This window comes from Crinia signifera, chromosome 2 (assembly GCF_055691185.1).
Source record: "Crinia signifera chromosome 2, ASM5569118v1, whole genome shotgun sequence".
Lineage (NCBI taxonomy): Eukaryota > Metazoa > Chordata > Amphibia > Anura > Myobatrachidae > Crinia > Crinia signifera.
Genome location: NC_139218.1, coordinates 134,841,933 through 134,861,149, shown reverse-complemented (window position 1 = coordinate 134,861,149; position 19,217 = coordinate 134,841,933). Strand labels below are relative to the sequence as shown.

Here is a 19,217-nt window from a genome sequence, read left to right as displayed (position 1 = left end):
ACATATCTATATATATAGTCTTATAAAGTATAGCCAGCACTCACTCCTATTCATGGGGTACTTTAATCTTGCCTGAGTGCCCTCCCCCAGGAACCAGGGGGAGGGCACTGTCCATGTATAGAGAACAAGAATAAGGGGCGTCACTCCAGGGCTTAATCTCTCACAAAACCATTTATTGAGGTCTACGCCGTATCGAGACCAACATCTCATCTTCATGACACACGTCATGTATATATATATATATATATATATATATATATATATATACACACACACACACACACACACACACACACACACACACACAAATAACGATCAATTAGTAAAAATACCTATATGACATGAAAGAGGGGGATCACCTTTTCTATTCAATGTTCTTGCAATATAAAACTAGGATTAGGATACCCTTGTTTCCCAGACTGCAGTCTGTATAGGTGCACAGGTATCCCCCTGATTGGAATGTGTCCGTATTGTTAAAGGACCGGACGCAATCGAAGGAGCGGTGGATGTTTTGTGCCCTGTCTCTGCTTTGGGAGATACAGTGTCGGGCCAGGCCAGGCCGGTTTTGGGTGTTACCTCACATGTGCTGGAGAAATTGTGGAGGGCTGGTGCCGTCTGGAACATGCAGTGCTGCTGCCAAGCCTTAATGAAACTCCAATCTTTGGGAAGCCGTGCTCACACCGTGCTCCTTCACACCGATTTTGATCCTCCAAGGTGACAAATAGTTGCAATGGGAGTTCACAGTAGCCCCTGATGATTTTCACACCAGTATGTGTGCTTTATCAAAAAGTCACCGGTGCGAAACGGTGAGTAGAAAAGCGGATTCACTACTTGAATGTCATATACATATTTTTACTAATTGAATGTTATTTGTATATGTATTTTATTTATTTACTTACAGTTTCTTATATAACGCAGCAGATTCCGTTGCGCTTTACAATTGTAAACAGATAAAACAAACTGGGTAACAACAGACAGACTTGGAGATAAGAGGGCCCTGCTGCAAGCTTACAATCTATAGGGACATAGGAGGGAAACACAAGGACAGGCACCAGTAATAGCATAGCTTGTAGGTCCAGAAGGGAAGCTATATAATACATACTGTAAGTGCCTCAGAGGGTTACGCGTATGGAAATTCAATATGATAGGCTTGCCTGAAGAGGTGAGTTTTCAGGGAACGCTTGAAATATGGAGGCTAGTGGAGAGTCTTAGGGGGTATGCAATCTGGGATCACGCCTGTCGATTCCACACCGACAGCCGTGATCCTGGCCCATTTGCGGTCAGATTGACTGAATAACGAGACGGAATTCAATGTCCCGCCTGCCGATAGGGGAAAAGGGGGCGTGGCCGCGAAAACGCCCGTGGATTGTCGATCTGCGGCCTGGATCATGACAATCCACGGCCGTTATTGGCAGAACGGGCCCGACAGCTTTTGAAGTCAGGCCCCATTGAATAGGGAGCCACCACTATTTCCCACGTCGGAAATAGCGGCGGCACATTGCATACCCCCATATTGTGCATGAAAGGGCATTCCATAGGGTGGGAGCAGCCCAATGAAAGTCCTGTAATAGTGAATGGGAGCTGGTGATCCATGCAGAACAGAGATGCAGATCTTGTGCAGAGCGGAGTATGTATTGATTTAATCAGATATAGATTAGGCCGGTCTCAACAACTGATAAATATTTTACTATTTATATAACTGTGTAATTGGATGTGTGCATGTCAGACTAGTTTTATACTGATTAGTGCAGAGATTAAATTATTTATTAGTTTTTTTTTACTTTGTTCAAGTCATCTAGATATGCCACCAAAGGCATATTAAATATTCTGGGTTAATAGATTTTTCTCAAAGTAGATGTTAGACTTATTCACAGATTAGTGCCTGAAAATTGGTTTGTGAGGTTAAGAGGGACCAAATGTAAAATGTCATACTGTACCCAAACCTGAAAAGTGGATGTTTTTATTTTGATTCATATGTATCCTCACTTATAATTTATTTGATATGGAACAAACAGATGTGGATGTGCTGGAAGATTTTGGTTGATTTACAATATGATGCACAATATTTTACTCTCCCTCAGAGTTGACAATCTATTTTTTACATGTAGAATCTCAGAAAGGCCGGAGTGACAACAAATGTACATAGCTCAGTTACGCCAATTTCCTCAAGATGGCGCCATTTATCAGGACTGTACTGTAGCGGCAGAGCACAGCAAGACCAACATTGATTTTTGGGTATTGTCTGCTCTGTCCTTGTTTACATGCAATGTTAAGGTCTTGAAAAGAGATAGGCATACTTTAATACGTGTAATGATACATCTAATATTATATACATGAAAATGAAAGTCACAAACTATGGGCATATAAAAGTCACACATTATTTATTCATACACACACACATACATACATATGCATATATGTATACACTCTTACCTGGGTAATACAGGCTCCAGTGAAAGCTACAATCACTGCAACCACATTAACAGTGAGTTGGAATTGCAGGAATTTGGAAATACTGTCATATACATTACGGCCCCACATGACTGCCTTCACAATGCTGGTGAAATTATCATCGGTTAAGATAATGTCTGAAGCTTCCTTGGCCACATCTGTACCAGCTATGCCCTATAAGACAAAAACGTCAGCTCTTGCAAAAGTATTATTGTGAAGTCAGCTTGAGGCATTACATTACAGCTAGCATGCACGGAGGAGAGTTCTAATGAGCAACCATTTGTAACAGCTCTAGGAAAGTCATTATTCCAATATACCATGGCAAATCCCACGTCAGCTTTCTTTAATGCTGGTCCATCATTGGTTCCGTCTCCTGTCACAGCTACCACCTGTCTCCGCTCTGTCACTGTGCTGTCAATGATGCCTGGAATTCGATGAAAAACATTTAGCAAGCAAAACTTTTGACTAAAAACAGGAAAAATATTTTGAAAACTATTTAAATGTATTCATTCATGAAGAGAAATCAAAGTCCCAGACAGATGGCAATAAAACAACAAACCAGCGTAGATACCAACAGAAAGTCTTCTGATGTTCCCTTTTTAGTATAATCCCTCCCTCCAGGCCTGAAACCCCAATCATTTTCTGCACAAGCCCAAACAGAACATTTCTAACTGGTATCACACCATTGCACAGCTTCCTTTCATTAGTGATTACTCAGAGAAGTCTCAATATTCAGAACATGGACCAGCAACTCCAATTGCTGCTTTTATCCATGACACAACCTTTCATACAGAACCCAAACCATGGTCGTTTTGCATGCACAGATTTCCGGATGATAAGATCTTTCTATTATCTGTTGGCATCTGCCTCATGTTTTAAACTAAAGGCCCCACATGAGGTCAAGTAGAGCTGAACATTGCAGAGGCCCCATACTCTGAAGTTTAGATACCCATTACAGCTAACTTAACAATATCACAATAAATGTTCACAAAAATGAAAATTACCTTAAAATACTATAACAATTATACAACACTATGATGACAAAATGCATCCTAGTGTCTTCCATCTGTGTTGTAAGAACTGTAGACAGAGAGCACTCTGGCCCACATATGGCGAAAATACTTGAAATGGTTACATTTGCTATTGCATAAAGAGTAACTGATACTAAGCCTGTCACACTCTCCTAATGCAGTATTGCTTCCTATTAGAAAAACCCTGAACTTTTCCACTCTCATATGCAGAATATGGTAGGACTGTAAATATGCACATCATATGCATAATCCACGTCTCTCAGGTAAATGTTGCTGTGTGGGGCATTACCATCTGTTAAAATGACGCTATAAACTTCGCCTCTCTCACCTTTATTTGTACTGGTCTTTCCTGCCGCTGCCATATTCCACTGCTACCCCCCTCCCCAATTCACCATACAATATTTTCCTGTGAGCTTAATGGAATCTAGGTGATTTATTATGCTGTGACCCTTCTACAAAAACCCTTCACAGCGTTTTTCGTCCTTTCTGCTGTTAATCTTTTCCTCTCTTGCATTAAAAGCAAAGACACAATTGGCCACATAACTATGCATAGGAAAGAATTACCTTTCACAAGTGTGTGCTTGTCTGTGGGGGATGATCGGGCCAGGACACGTAGCCTTGGCCACACTTTGTCTAGCTTATCTTGTTCCACCTAAAAGAGAAAGAAATAAAGAGGCACAGCTAACATCAAGCCATTATAACTGTTACTAAACAGTAAAAAGTCCACACTATGGGGGTTATTCTGATTCACTGGAAAAGGCACAATCACTCTCTAATGGACAAAACCCATGTGCACTGCAGGTGCATGTAACATGTGCAGAGAGAGTTAGATTTGGGTGGTGTTTGAACTTTTTTATTAACATTTATTTATATAGCGGACACATATTCCGCAGCACTTTACAGAGAACATTTGAACATTCACATCGGTCCCTGCCCCAGTGGAGCTTACAATCTATATTCCCTACCACATGTACATGCGCACACAACCATTCTAGGGCTAAATTTTGTTGGGAGCCAATTAACCTACCAGTATATTTTTGGATTGTGGGAGGAAACTGGAGTACCCAGAGGTAACTCATGCAAGCACGGGGAGAATATACAAACTCTGCAGTTAGGGCAATGGTGGGAATCAAACCCATGACCTCAGTGCTGTGAGTCAGTAATGCTAACTAGTTTTTGTGTGTACACATGGTAGGCAATATAGATTGTAAGCTCTGCTGCTGCAGTGAATAATGTGACTGGCCAAATATTTTTGAAACGCTGCAGAACAGGTGTGCGTTCTATAAATAACTGGTACTAAATTAATAAAAAATAAAACGTCCCACCAAAGTCCAACCTACAACCACTTAAGGACCCGCCACACTATTCAGTAAAACTTGTGTTTTTCTTCTGCAGTCTTTAAGACATATTTACATTTTGTATTGCAGAAGCTTTTTATTATATCAGTCACTTCGTAAGCAGCAAAAGAACAACTGATGACTGCAAAGTGGGGTCCTATTATATAACATCTCTGAATAGCAGAGAATGCATGGCCCCTATTTTGCAGGAAGAAAAAAGGACGTGTGTGTCCTAATACAAAGCAGAACACATTCTGGTAAATTTGCCCTCTCTGCTACTTTAACTCATTTAAATAATCTTGTTCTGCAAAATTAAATCTGGTCTCAAATGCAATCTGCTCCTCAAGGCAAAAACTAGGAGCTTTCATGTGACTAAACTACACTTAGTAAAGAATGCCCTTGATATAAACCACTCTTCCTACTGCTCAAGGCTTCCATCTTGGCCCACAAATTCATGCACTTTTAAATAAGAGCTACGCTGAACAGAGAAAATGTAATGGATTTAGATCACAAAAGATCATTTGCTCCGAAGTTTTGCAGTTCATAAATGATTGTTAGTAACTACAGGGCCGAGAGGCCAGTGATTAAGATTCACATAACATAACAATAAGTTTCATATCGTAATTAAATAAACAGAGATGCCGGAGATTTAAAAAAGAAAAATGTTATAATGCTAAAATCCATTTTTTAAATGCACATCATTTAAAAAAAAAATAATAATAATAATAATTAAGTGCATGACAAAATCACGGACCATGGTAATCCATTCTACATTTTGGGTTTCCATATAAATTTTACACTTTTTCCTTTCACATTTCCTTTATTCCCAAATCTAACTCTCTGTGCACAGTTTACATCTGCCCCATCTGCAGTACAACATTGTTTTGCCCATCTGCAAATATTGCAGCCTTGTAAACAGGTCTGAATCAGGCCCAATGTCTCTAATGCAGTGTACACACGGTGATATTTGACATTAGATTTTGACTATAGTCAAAATAGCATGCAGATCGTATGCAGATATCACAGGTTTTTTACCTTGCGATCCCGATATGCGCTCTATTATGACAGCACAAATTGAAACCCGTGGGTGTGGTTGCTGCCAGAAGAAGTCAATGTTGGCAAGCAACCACACCCACAGTTGCCCCAGCAACCAACACAACCACTCCTGTATCAAGTGCAGAGACCTGTTCCCCACCCCAATCCCTGCCTAAACAGAGACCGCTGCGGTCACCTGTGATTGGACATAGGTCCCAGGTGAGGGACCTATGGTCTAAAGGGGTCCCCATAAAGGAAATCCTTAAGCCCCACACTAAGGCCACACAGAGTGATACCTCGCTGGCCTATTCCTGTGAGTTAACCAGGACCTTTATTTTATTTAATTTTATTCACGTTTATTCCTTCATTATTTTTATTGATTCTGCTTTATGCTTAAACTTTCAGCATTAATAAACCACACTATTATTCTTAAACTTATAACTGACTTGCTTTTTTCTCTTTACACAAACTGCACCTCTCATTTAAGGTGTAAGCTTGGTATTATACCTAAAGCACAATATATATATGAATGTTACATGGACACACAGGGGATTATTTTCTGTTGCAGCCCTGTTTGTTCCTGCATTGCTCAGTCCTTATTTGGAAAGATAAATGGGAGTTCCCCACAAAAGGAAAATCAAAGAATCTCAACTTTGGAATTCATAACCTTGCTTGGTTTGACAATCACCGCTGGAGGATATGTATTCATTTATTTACAGGTTCTTATATAGCGCAGCATATTCCACTGCGCTTTACACTTGTAAACAGTAATAAAACAAACTGGGTAGTAACAAATCGACAGAGAGGTAGGAGGGCCCTGCACGAAAGCTTAGGAAAAGCAAGGTGCAGCCTCACAAAAATGCAGATGTGTGGATCCAGGTAAGGTGCAGTTGGAGTGTAAAAAGAAAAAAGTCCCAATGGCAAGGGATGGAGGGCTTGATCACTTTTCTAAATTCAATATTAGGGTATCTGAGCTAGTCCAAAGCTGGATATGGTTTTATAGTTTTCTCTAGGGTGTCCAAGGTGCACCATATATGTTTTAGCATTTTAATCATGTTATTAATACATTTTTGTTTCATTTATGCAAACTGATCCAACCTTTACTGATCTTAGAGAGTCCCTTATACACTTTTGACCAAGTACAGCCCCTTACACACAATATGCCAAGTAGTCCATCCACCACATTCTCCCCCCTACAGGTGTAGTGTCAGCAAAAAAAAGAAAGGTAATTGTGTGTGTGCATTTGTCTGTGTCTGTGTGCCTTATTCTAGTTCACTCTTTCTGACAAAATCCTTCTTAGATGGACAAAACCATGTGCACTGCAGGGGGGCAGATGTAAAATGTGCAGAGAGAATTAGATTTGGGGGAGTTATTTTGTTTCTGTGCAGGGTAAATACTGGCTGCTTTAATTTTACACTGCAATAAAGATCTCACTTTGAAGTAAAACCCCACCCAAATCACATGGTTTTGTCCATCTAAGAAGGATTTTGTCAGAAAGAGTGAACTAGAATAATGCCCCGTGTGCATCACTTTCCCTTTCCCTACAGCAAATGTGTTCCTCACAGTAGTCTACGTCCTGCTCCAGGACCCGGATGTACATGTCCCATACTGTAGAACACATCAAGGTGGGTGGACCATGTGGGCTACACACTCCAACTAAAAGGCCAGCGCTGTCTGCTGGAATATACAAACATCACTGCATCAGTCACTGACACTGCTTACACAGCAGGCCAATTGGGGTACACTACTACTACACTACTTTATTTCCAGCCTTGGAAATAGATGACCCTAAAAAAGCACACTCAGAGACAAGGAGGCTATCTAAATTGTCAGCATTTGCAAAGAGATTCCCTTTTATTTACCAAAAAATTATTTTGCCCAGTCTGGTTTTGCCAGATGAATAGCGACTACCACTGGCTGCACATAAGGGATATGTGCCTGACTGTCTAAATGTCAATTTACACTTCTTTTCTAGAATATGGATAATTCAGGCAGATAAATACCTCACAAGGTCACACAGTCCCAATATGCAATCAAACTTCCCCTAAATGCATACGTTCCTCTAGCTAGGGATACTCAGAGGAGGAAGGGAAAAGGATCTGCTGGCAATCTATGCACTGAAATACACCACGGAGTTGACATTATACTAGGCTGATATTTGCACTTCTACCCAGGACCTGGCATGTAGACGGACACCGCCCAGAGAGTTCACCCCACTTAAAGCCTACATCAAGAGTGGGGTCAGGGCTGTCCCCCTCTAACCCAACTCAATCCATACTTGTTTTAAATTATCAGTCACTAACTGCAGTCTAGTTATTAGCCACCTCGCTCCCCAGGACTGGGATACACTATAGACCCGGTCTGCATGATCTACACCCACCAATGGTGTGTTAGTAGTGCTGGCCCCACCTAAGCTGGCAGGGGTGGCCCCTTAGAATGCATACACACATTTTAATTATTTTGAATACTAAAGTCCTGAATGGATGAGAGAGAAAAATTTCATCCCAAAATGGATGAAAGAGAAAAATAACCCTGTAACCTAATCTATGGTACTAAGGGGTCCATTAAACAGAAAAACAGATAACTATTATATGACATCACTCTGTTAAAACTAGGAAGAAGTTTGGGTACCTCTACAGACAGCCTGTTCTTGTATTTTACCGTATACAGGCAAGGCTATACTACAGTATATACAGTTCTACATACATCCGGAGGTGGACGGTGACAGTGGATCCTAATCTAGAAAGATAAATCGGCTCAGTTCACAAACCAGTCCAGCAATAATGCTATTGGATTTGTTGCTACAAAAGTAAAAACAGATTAAACACGTAAACCTGACAGAATAAGCCTGCACAAGGCTAATCCTGACTGAGTGTAAGTGCTGGGTGACAAGACCCTTTCCAGCCTAACTATAGCCATATAGTGCTCATGCACAGCAGCCATCTGCCAGCTTCGTCTGTCCAGATATACCAATATGCACAATAACCATCAATGATTTCTCATTTCTGATTGGATTATTATTGAGGTTTGTTTTCAGGCCACAGATAAGATTAAGGGCCAAATGCCGTGTGTAGCTAGCCAAGGCAAATTAGAGCATGAGCTGGAAGTTAACAGGACAGCTATATTTAGTGAAATGAGAGAAGGTAGCCAAGTAGAAAAGGACTTCCTGTACCTGCACCTGCTCTCACTGCAGACATATTGAAGGGCCTATGTATCAATACTGCCCATTAAATATCTTTACTTATGACCACATTTTGTGGCAATAAGAAATCATATTAATTTGCTAAGAATCAATACTATCTTCTGGTGTCATACCAGACTGTGCATATGCAGCCAAAAATTGGGAAATTGTAGCCTCCTAAAGATGGCATTAGCTACTTGGGCCAAGCTTTAGGACACATGATCTTTCACCGTCAGCTAAGGGACTGTTTCAGATCTATAACAGAAGGTGGAATCTGCAGCGATATACTGTACTCTTAAAACTGGTTACATAATATATGCAGAAAGCCTCAGACAGAGCAGTTAATTTAAAATGTAAAAACAAAACAAAACAGCGTTTTTGGATAAGACCATAAAGACTCATTTTTTATTTTTATACAAAATAAACCCCAAATCAATAACTGTCCGGTAAAGCAAATAAAACACAATTAATAATATTGAAATATACAATCCAGAAAACGCCACAGCAAAATATAGCTCTAAAGTGAAAAACTGCTGCTCCTTTCTCACACACAGTAGCTCCCTATTAGCTCAACAGGTGGATGATTAGTAATGGATAGTTCCAGTGATGTAGCTAGGTGCCACGGTGCCCGGAGCACGGGCATGTTTCGCGCCCCCCCCCCCCATTTTACACATAATGCTCACTGTAGTAGTAGTCCTGTTGATACACATGCTTACAATAGTGCCATAATACACATAATGCCCCTTGCATATAATGCCCACTGTATTAGCAAAACTTATACACATAAAGCCCCCAATAGTAGCACCATTTATACACACAGTGCCCACTGTAGGTTCAGTGCTCATAGAATGCTGGAGACGAGTCTAGACACTTACTTTGCAGGAGTAGGGGACAGATGGAGGCTGAGTGACAAGAAGGACCTCCCTCCTCTCTGCTCTAATAGGCGTCATAGTTGCTGCCAGTGCTGCAGGAAGATGAAAAGAGAGGAGGAGCCCCAGCAGCACAGGAAGGAGGGTGAATAAGAGAGTGGTGCTGAAGATAAGCCGGTGCTGCCTGACAGACAGAGCGGCTGCGGTAGCCGGCAACAAGAGGTCAGGAGCAGAGGATGCAGAGCGCGTCTCCTGCATGGCGCCTGCTGAGCTGAGCGCCGGGACCCGCACAATAAATTACAAGTCAAGTCAGATCCGCCTCCGGCTGTCCACTGCTATTTTGAATTCAAGTCTCCCGCTGGACTGCGGCACTAACCAATAGGCGCTCGCAGTCCAGCTGCCACCAATGCTTCTGATTGGCTGCTGGACTGCAAGCGCTTATTGGTGAGCGCCACGGTCCAGCAGGTCAGGAGAGAGACTTGAATGAAAAATAGAGGCAGGCAGGCTGGCGGTGCACAGCTCCAGCGCACAGCTGAAGCGCTGTGACCTCAGCGCTTCAGTCAGCAGCGTCATTCTCCTGCTACTATCGCCACCGCAATGCACTCGCCGGGCACAGCAGGGAGCGGGCGAGCAAGGCAGGGGGGAGCCGGTGGCAGGGTGCACGGCTCCGGCGCCAGGTGATGATCCTGCGCCTGGAGCTTGTGCTCCACCGGCTCCACCCTAGCTACGCCTCTGGATAGTTCCTTATGCTTCAAACTTTCCAAAATCAGCACACTTATTAGAAAAGCTGGTTATAGTTAAATGCACTTAGTTCAAAGTAATCAGGTAGTAAGCTTTTTGCTCCATTTGGTTAGTCAATCTCATGCAGAATATGTTAGCCGTCAGTGAAGAAATTTGTAAAGATAACAAAGACTGATAAATATACTTAGGCTCTATCCTTGACCCATCTGGAAGACATGATTCACACGCTGGGTACTAGTAAGTGCATCCACAGGAGCAGGCCGAGAACAGGCCAGGGTCACGACTGTCGGGACATCCCAACAATCGTGACCAGGGATTAAATACCCCCCTTAGTATATTTATCAGTCGTTGCCATCTTTACAAATTTCTTCACTGACTGCTAACATATTCTGCATGAGATTGACTAACCAAATGGAGCAAAAAGCTTACTACCTGATTACTTTGAACTAAATGCATTTAAGTATAACCAGGTTTTCTAATAATTGTTGAAATAAGCATATGGAACGAACAATTACTAATCCTCCACCTGTTAAGATAATAAGGAGCTATGTGAGAAAGGAGCAGCAGTTTTTTTTTACTTTTGAGCTATATTATTTCCTTGTGGCATTCCATGGATTGTATATTAGATTACTTTTATTAATTGTGTTTTCATTGCTTTACCAGCCAGTTATTGATTTTGTGTTTAATTTGTATAAAAATTTTAAAAAGTTTTTACGGTGTTATCTAAAAGTGCTGTGCATTTTGTTTTTTACTTTGTGGTTCTAAAGGGTTGAGTACCCCTTTTAAACAGCAACAGGTTGGAGGTTAACAGGGAAATTTATTTTTGAAGAGGTAGCAGCTCTGATAGGGTAAATGGCATGTTGAGAGGGTAAATGGCATGTTGAGAGGAAAAGAATCAAAGCGCTGGGGAGAGGGAATAGGATAGATAAAAAGAGTAAATAAGAAAAACAAATATGCAATACCAAATAAAAAAATAATAAAAACGGCTTCAATGTTTTTACCTTTGGCAAAGTCTTTTAGCAAGTGTTGCAGACCAAAAAGGTGTCGGATGAGTGCTAACTAGCCCTTACTAAAGTACCGTGTCATGATGCAGCGTCTTCTCCACGCCTGGGTTCCCGTACGGCTACTTCCGTTTTCGGCACTCGTACTTCCGGTGACGGTCCTACACTTGGTCTGGCTTGCGGCCTATGGCTTTGCTGCGGGCCTTGCTCCATCGCGTTTCGTGCTTGAAGCACTTAATCATGGATACCTGCGCTGGTTCTTCAAGTTCAACCTTACGAAGGAAGAAAAGAACGCTGCAAAAGAATGTAAGTTTCTACAAAATCATCAGAGAATTGTTGGTCTTCACTGATCTGTGCTTCCTTGCTCCGGTCTGGCTGCTGCCTGCACAGATCCGTTACATTCTCCTGTAAAGGATCTGTGCAGGCAGCAGCAAGACAGCAGGAGCAAGGAAGCACAGATCAGTGAAGACCAACAATTCTCCGATGATTTTGTAGAAACTTACATTCTTTTGCAGCGTTCTTTTCTTCCTTCGTAAGGTTGAACTTGAAGAACTAGCGCAGGTATCCATGATTAAGTGCTTCAAGCACGAAACGCGTTGGAGCAAGACCCACAGCAAAGCCACAGGCCGCAAGCCAGACCAAGTGCAGGACCGTCACTGGAAGTACGAGTGCCGAAACGGAAGTAGCCGCACGGGATCCCAGGCGTGGAGAAGATGCCACATCCTGACATGGTACTTTAGTAAGGACTAGTTAGCACTCATCCGACACCTTTTTGGTCTCCAACACTTGCTAAAAGACTTTGCCAAAAGGTTAAAAAAAAGCTTAAACATTGAAGCCGTTTTTATTATTTTTTTATTTGGTATTGCATATTTGTTTTTCTTATTTACTCTTTTTATCTATCCTATTCCCTCTCCCCAGCACTTTGATTCTTTACCTCTTAGCAACAGGTTGGACTTGACCTGTGGATTTGCGCTCTGTTACTATTTCTTACTAATTGAAAATGTATTGGTGCAGCAGGATAGCAATATTTAATGTTACTTTCCCTTCAAAGACAGAACTGATAATAGAACACAAGCACAGAAAAATATGCCATTGACATAAGTACAAAAAAAGTGAATTTTAATTTGATTAATAAAAAGCAAAAATAAAGAATTGTTGCAGTTTGGCAAAAAGTTGTGGTTGAATCTGGCTTTTATTTAAGGGTTCAGCTTAAATCCGTGCTGTAAAGCACAGATTAGTAGAGATAATCTTCTTCACTCGGATCATTACATGCTCACTTTCCTGCTTACCTCCCCCTTTTCATTTCGAATCAGTGTGTTGAACTCTTTCCCTTCAAGGCATAGGAAGTCTTCCCCAGGTTGCAGGATTCCACACTTTGTAGCAATGGCACGAGCTGTGTTTATATTGTCACCAGTAACCATGCGTACAGTGATCCCTGCTCGCTGGCACTTCACGATAGCCTCAGGCACCTACGAGGAATGAAGAGACAGGAGAATGAATCTAAAAAAAAAACAACGAGTTCATGAAGCAGTGTCTAGGAAAAGAGTCAAATTGTCACTTGAAGAAGAAAGCAAATGGGTTAGTGTGGAGGCTATAGATTAGTGGAACCAAGACAAACGTGGAACACTAAAAGGTCCATACACACTAGGCGATTCTGCCGAGTGTATGCTGTCCAATGATAGGGAAAATCGCTGGGCTGAAAAACGATCAGTGATTAGACACGGGTTGGGATGCTCTAATATCCACAGCCGCACATTACCGGCTACAGCAGACATAATTATCGCATATGCACTAACAGGGAGGAGGAGGTCACTGGTCCGGGCAGCACAGCACTGTGCTGCCCGGACACAGGTGAGGGGGGGTCGGCAGGGGTCCGTGCAGGCCGGCGGTGGGTCACGGTAGAAGCCCATAAGGCTTCTGTGGGGTATCGCTAGCTTTTTGCTAGCGATGCCCCCCGTCGCAGTAATCCGGCCTTCGGTGCATCCTACAATGCAGTAAAAACCCGATAACGGGGTTTTTACAGCATTTTTTGTTTAGAGAATCCCGCCCGCCCATTTTAGCAATTTTCCCAGGGGTGGATGACTTTCCATAGCAAGACGCTACGGAAAGCCCTCCACCCTGGAAATACCAGCAGATGTGCGGCTGGGTCAGCGATGATGCGTGAACAAGCATCAGCGCTCATCATCACTGATCATCACTGCCCAGTACAGACTCTGCGGGGTTCAAGCTGAAATCAGCTCAACAAGTAAAATGAGCTGCTTTCAGCTCAAAGTCGCCCAGTGTGTATGGGCCTTAAGGCACAACAATAAGCAAAAATATATGAATAAAGAAATCAATCAATCTAGAATAGTTCTAGGAATAGGTTACCTCTGGACGAACAGGGTCTTCAATGCCCACCACAGTGATACATGTGAGGTCAGATAAGATATCGCCTTCGTTATCCCAATTAGGTTCTGTGCCTGCTGGGAAGTCACGATATGCCAAGCAGATTGTACGCAGACCATCACATGCCATTGGTTCTATCACCTTCTTTATCATCTCATCTCGGTCCCTAGATTTAAAGGGACATACTTCCCCTCCTTGATCCAATATCTTAGTACACCTGTGTAGATGAAGATAGTTTAGCTAGACAACTTCTGATGTCAAATTCTGAGACAGCCTCACTAAAAGATTTTTTTTTTGTATCACGCTCAGACATTCTCATCTACTGACACTCTGCATTAGATTATACTTAGGAAGACAGTAGGAATGATCTTACACCCCCCCTTCCCCCTCCCTACCCTGCCCTCCATTTCTTACTTGCGCAAAATGATTTCAGAGGCGCCTTTGCTGTACATGCGGAATCCTCCTCCAGGTTCACTGAGCACAGTGCTCATAGATTTACGCACGGAATTGAATGTATAAACCTTGTACAGTTTCTCCTCGGGAACCTCGTTACGAACAGCTTGATAATCCTGCTTCAGGTCCAGTACAAATCCAAGCAAAGAACATTCTGTCTTGTTACCCACCTGCCTGGGGAGACCACCTTCTTTCTCTGGAGGCTACAAATGAAGAGAAACACAGAACTAGGATGATGCTAGTAGCTGCTGTGCCTACCATTATATACCCGTTTACATTCTCATTCCCGCGGACCATTTATCTCCTCGCACACTTTCCATCTATTGAGTTGAGATTATCCTATTTACAATTAATTTGGTCGTGGGCCGTGTTTATTCATATGCATGACATCATTGGGACGTATCCAGATTTTATATAAAATGACAAACTGGTGTTTTTTGGCTCATTCAGAAGTAGCAGTTATAGAAGTTGTTAATGGAGTAATAGAAATATGAAACCTATGCTGTATTTTTATTTCTCCTTTGTGCAGCAGAGGACACTGCAGTCAACACGAATGGGGATACAGTTGGTGTACTGGAGGAGTCAAAACTTTAAGATCTTTGATGTGGCAGACTCCTCCCCCCTCTATCCCCACTCAGACCCCCAGTGCCCTTTTTATTTCAGATAATAAATTGAAAGCGGAGTAGAGTTCCGGTTTTATTATTTATTTTGAGTTCTATATAAAAAAAGAATACATTAAATACTGGTTCTGTTTCCTCTATTTCCTGTTCGATATTCACTAACTTATTTCACTTTGTAGTACTGCGATCTCTATATTTGGCTCCCCCTTCTGCCTGCAGCTAGTCATTTGTATTCTCACCAAGATCTTTGATGTGTATGCCGAGTTAACGGAGATTCCATTAACTAACAGTTCCAGCATTTTTGGGTTCAGTGCCTCAGGATCAGGAATTTGTCGATAGTGGGTGCCACCAACATACGCTTGAACCACAGTCATGCGATTCATAGTTAAAGTGCCTGTCTTGTCAGAACAGATAGCTGTAGCATTGCCCATAGTTTCACATGCATCCAAGTGCCGTACAAGGTTATTGTCCTTCATCATTTTCTGAAAAAAATAAATTAAAATAAAATCATGGTGGATAAAAAAAAACAAAACACTATTTCAGATGGAGGTTAATATAAAAAGAATAATTGGTACTTGTTTCCTAGCACGGCCACCACGATTTCTATCGTGGTGGTCGTGTCGGAAAAAATCGCGTTGGTCGCATACCAAAACGCACACGACGCGATGGACCCGATTTCTCCATAGGCTTCAATGTTAAATTATTTTAACATTGAAACTGAGTACATTTAACATAGAAAAAAAAGGTAAATGGCCCAATATAGGCCATTTCTCATTGGCTATGGCCCCGGCATGTGTGTAAAAAATAATGGCCCCCCATTGTGGCCACCACCCCCACGATTGACGCGACCCCGAAGCGTGGCGAGCGCAGCGAGCCCGCGAGGGGCGGCGGTGCGCGTCCTCCGACCTTTTCATTCCCCTACTATCCACGTCGGCGTGGAGTTGAGAATATATAGTGTGGCGAGTGTTAAAATATTTTAACATTGAAGCCTATGGGGAAATCGCAGGCATTGTGTGCCTTAAAGTTAAGGCACACGATGCCCGCGATTGTGGCCGTGCTAGGAAACAAGTACCGAATAATTATTTTCATACAGAATACTACAAAAGTGAAATACACTTTTTACCTGTACTTTTGCGGTGAAACAGATTTACTGAGATGGAAATGCCATAGTCTGTACTACGCACCAAAACCAAGCAGTTCTGTTTAAAATAATTGCTTAACAAACCAACTATACACACATTTTAAGAAGACCCAATTCCCTCACCTTCACAGAATACGCCAGGGATATAGTAACTGCAAGAGGCAGGCCCTCAGGAACAGCTACCACCAGCACGGTCACACCAATAATGAAAAACTTAACAAAGTACTGGATGTAGATGGGGGTACATTCTGCAAGCCATGGGCGCCCCAACACTCCAAAAGTGTAAATGACAAAGTACAGCACTAGGATGATCACCGTAATGGCAGACATAATAAGACCTGCGGATGAGAGGCAAAGCATTATTTCTATTAAAAAAAAAAAAAACACACACAAAAATATACCATTCAGAGAGAATATGGTTCTCTATACAGGTTGAGTATCCCTTATCCGAATATGGATTATACAAATAATTCGGAAAACCAGTTTCCGGAATGTACTTTTTTTTTTTTTTCTGCCAAGAGAGGGGACATTTACTAAGATGTGAGTTCTATTTCACATGGGATGTTGCTATGGGCAACCTATCAGATACTATCTATTATCTGAAGGAAATATTCACTGGGAATAATAAGGCGCTTTGACAATGAGCTGATCCTGCAATGTAAGCAGCTGCCTGGGTGTGAGGGTAGTCACTCCTCACTGGTAGAAAAGAAAAAGGTACTCGCACAAGGCGTGTTGAGGCAGCGCTTGTATCAATGAATAAACCAATGTTTATAAAGGTATAAATTTTACTGTTTAAAAATGCATATGTATACAATTGTACAATAATAAAATAAAACAATAATTACAACTTAATAAAATTGAGAAGGTGGGGAATAAAAGTAAACTGGAATTAATGAAAATCAAGTGAAAAAGGGATATCCCGCCTCAAAGGACATTATATTGTGAACATACTTTTGTGATCACTCAATTGTGGAAAACAGGTAAGTGCACTTTACCAATAGGAAGTTCTGGATCTGTCTGAAGAAAAGGAATTTGTAGTTGGAAAATCCTCACGATATGTGCGGCTACTTTTTATGCCGCTGGAGGGGTCAGGGATCGCTGGGTGGAATCAGTCCTCTGTAGTGTGGTGTGAGACAGATGGAAATTGTCTCAAACACCGGAGGGATGTTACTGTGGCGATATGACCAGGAGAGTTTCCAGCAATGGATGAGATGTGGCTTCCGTGTCCAAGAGTGTAGCCTCACCGGTATGGATGTTGTTACCGGCGGTGTCTGGGAGCACGGTGTCCGCCTTCAATTAGGTGTCCAGATGAGCATAAATGAATGGAAGTCCACAATGGAGTTGATCTCACGGCTTTGTCCTGAGGCAAGGATGGGGGTACCTCATTTTAATATAAAAATTCCTGAGGCAAGGATGGGGATACCTCATTTTAATCTAAAAATTTTCCAGTATATGGAAAAATCAGTTTTTTGGTCCAAACATTTTGGATAAGAGATACTCAAACTGTAATATAAATATTTATCCATGAATAGGAAAATGTATGTATGCATTCATACTATCTCAAGGCTGCACTATCCACTACGATCTTGCCATTCAGGGTAGAAGACAACAACAAGATCACACTTGGCATGCAAAATATATATATATTATATAATATAATCTAGCTCAAATCTCAAACCTGCTTTTCCAATCTGAACGGCTAGCCGGGTGAGCTTCCCCTGCAAGACAGACTTCTCCTTCTTTGGCACTTTGACCACTTTCTTCTCTTTTTCTTCACTTTCTACACCTTCCTCACTCTTTAAGGGTTGTATCTCCAAGGCCACACCATCCTGAGCTTTGGCTAAAAAATGAAGACAATAAGGCAATGACAGAACCAAATTGAGATAGCTACAACTGGGACAAAGACAATGGTACACAGAAGTATGATACCACTAGACGACATACCACAACCAACTGTGAGCTAAGAGCATTAAGAAACAAATAAAAGAACAAGAACAATAGAGGGTAAATACAGGCAAAGTAAGTTAATGTGAGAACAGAAGAAAACGTATGCAAAAAGCTGAAGAAAATGGAATAATTAAAAAATGGGGTAAAAAAAATATATAAAGGAGCTGGACAAAATGTAAAGTTAGTAGAAAGTCCATTTTTTGGCACGGCTTGTATCCTCCTGCGTATTGAAATGTCTTGTTAAGGGCAGATGACAATCTTCACAAAAATGTATGAAACAAGACAGAAAAAATATAGTGTGCTTTGTAAACAGGTTAACACCTCAATTTTCTATTGAACCTGGAATAATTCACTTGATTGCGAACACAAGCTACCCTATTACTTTCATAGCACCTCTAATATAGTCACATTCCTATAGTACTTCTATTCATGGAAGGTAGGGCCTTTTAATCTTAGGAGTACTTCCATTTGTTGAATATAACTATGCAACATTCGTAGTTATTAAATAAAGAATAAAACCTAATACAAAATTACCCAGATGGGTATTAAAGCATAAAATGGATAAGGAATGGCTTAGAGGATTTATTCATATCAGAGAGTCCTCTGAATAAATGAACATACTATAGCAAGCTCTTGGCTATCATTTACAAATCACATTGGGGAACATGTCAAAATGAACACAAAAAAACCCTATAAAAACGGCAGCGATTATATATCCATCTCTGTCCATATTACTGCTCTGTAATTTTGCAACAAGTGTGAATTTCTCTAGAATGAATGATCTCTGTCTCAGCACAGTTTTCAGGTCATAATAGTATTTTGTGGAGTACGTGTTTATATATTTAAAAAAAATTAAATAAAAATTATTTTAATCTTCCAACACTTCCACAAATGGGACAAAATTAGAAAGACCATCACACTGATCTGTGCTGTGGCTCTCTGAGCAAATGGATATAAATGGCAATTGGAGTGTTAAGTCAACCGCCCAGAGGAGATACCAATTCAGGAGCAAAGTACTCCAGAGG

General features: G+C 41.4%; 1 protein-coding gene across 5 annotated transcripts in view; it reads right to left on the bottom strand.

Moving 5' to 3' along the window:
- The window catches only part of ATP2B4 (ATPase plasma membrane Ca2+ transporting 4), a 150,487-nt gene that overhangs the window by 20,437 nt on the left and 110,833 nt on the right, over positions 1 to 19,217 (bottom strand). For all 5 annotated transcript variants that reach the window (XM_083172858.1, XM_083172854.1, XM_083172855.1 and 2 more), the window contains 9 exons: positions 17,924 to 18,085; positions 16,369 to 16,583; positions 15,344 to 15,586; positions 14,446 to 14,687; positions 14,014 to 14,248; positions 12,936 to 13,115; positions 4,047 to 4,134; positions 2,769 to 2,875; positions 2,434 to 2,625 (listed from right to left, as the gene is read on the bottom strand). In XM_083172858.1, the coding sequence (XP_083028984.1) occupies positions 2,434 to 2,625; positions 2,769 to 2,875; positions 4,047 to 4,134; positions 12,936 to 13,115; positions 14,014 to 14,248; positions 14,446 to 14,687; positions 15,344 to 15,586; positions 16,369 to 16,583; positions 17,924 to 18,085 (1,664 nt within the window). The remainder of the gene's footprint in view (positions 1 to 2,433; positions 2,626 to 2,768; positions 2,876 to 4,046; positions 4,135 to 12,935; positions 13,116 to 14,013; positions 14,249 to 14,445; positions 14,688 to 15,343; positions 15,587 to 16,368; positions 16,584 to 17,923; positions 18,086 to 19,217) is intronic.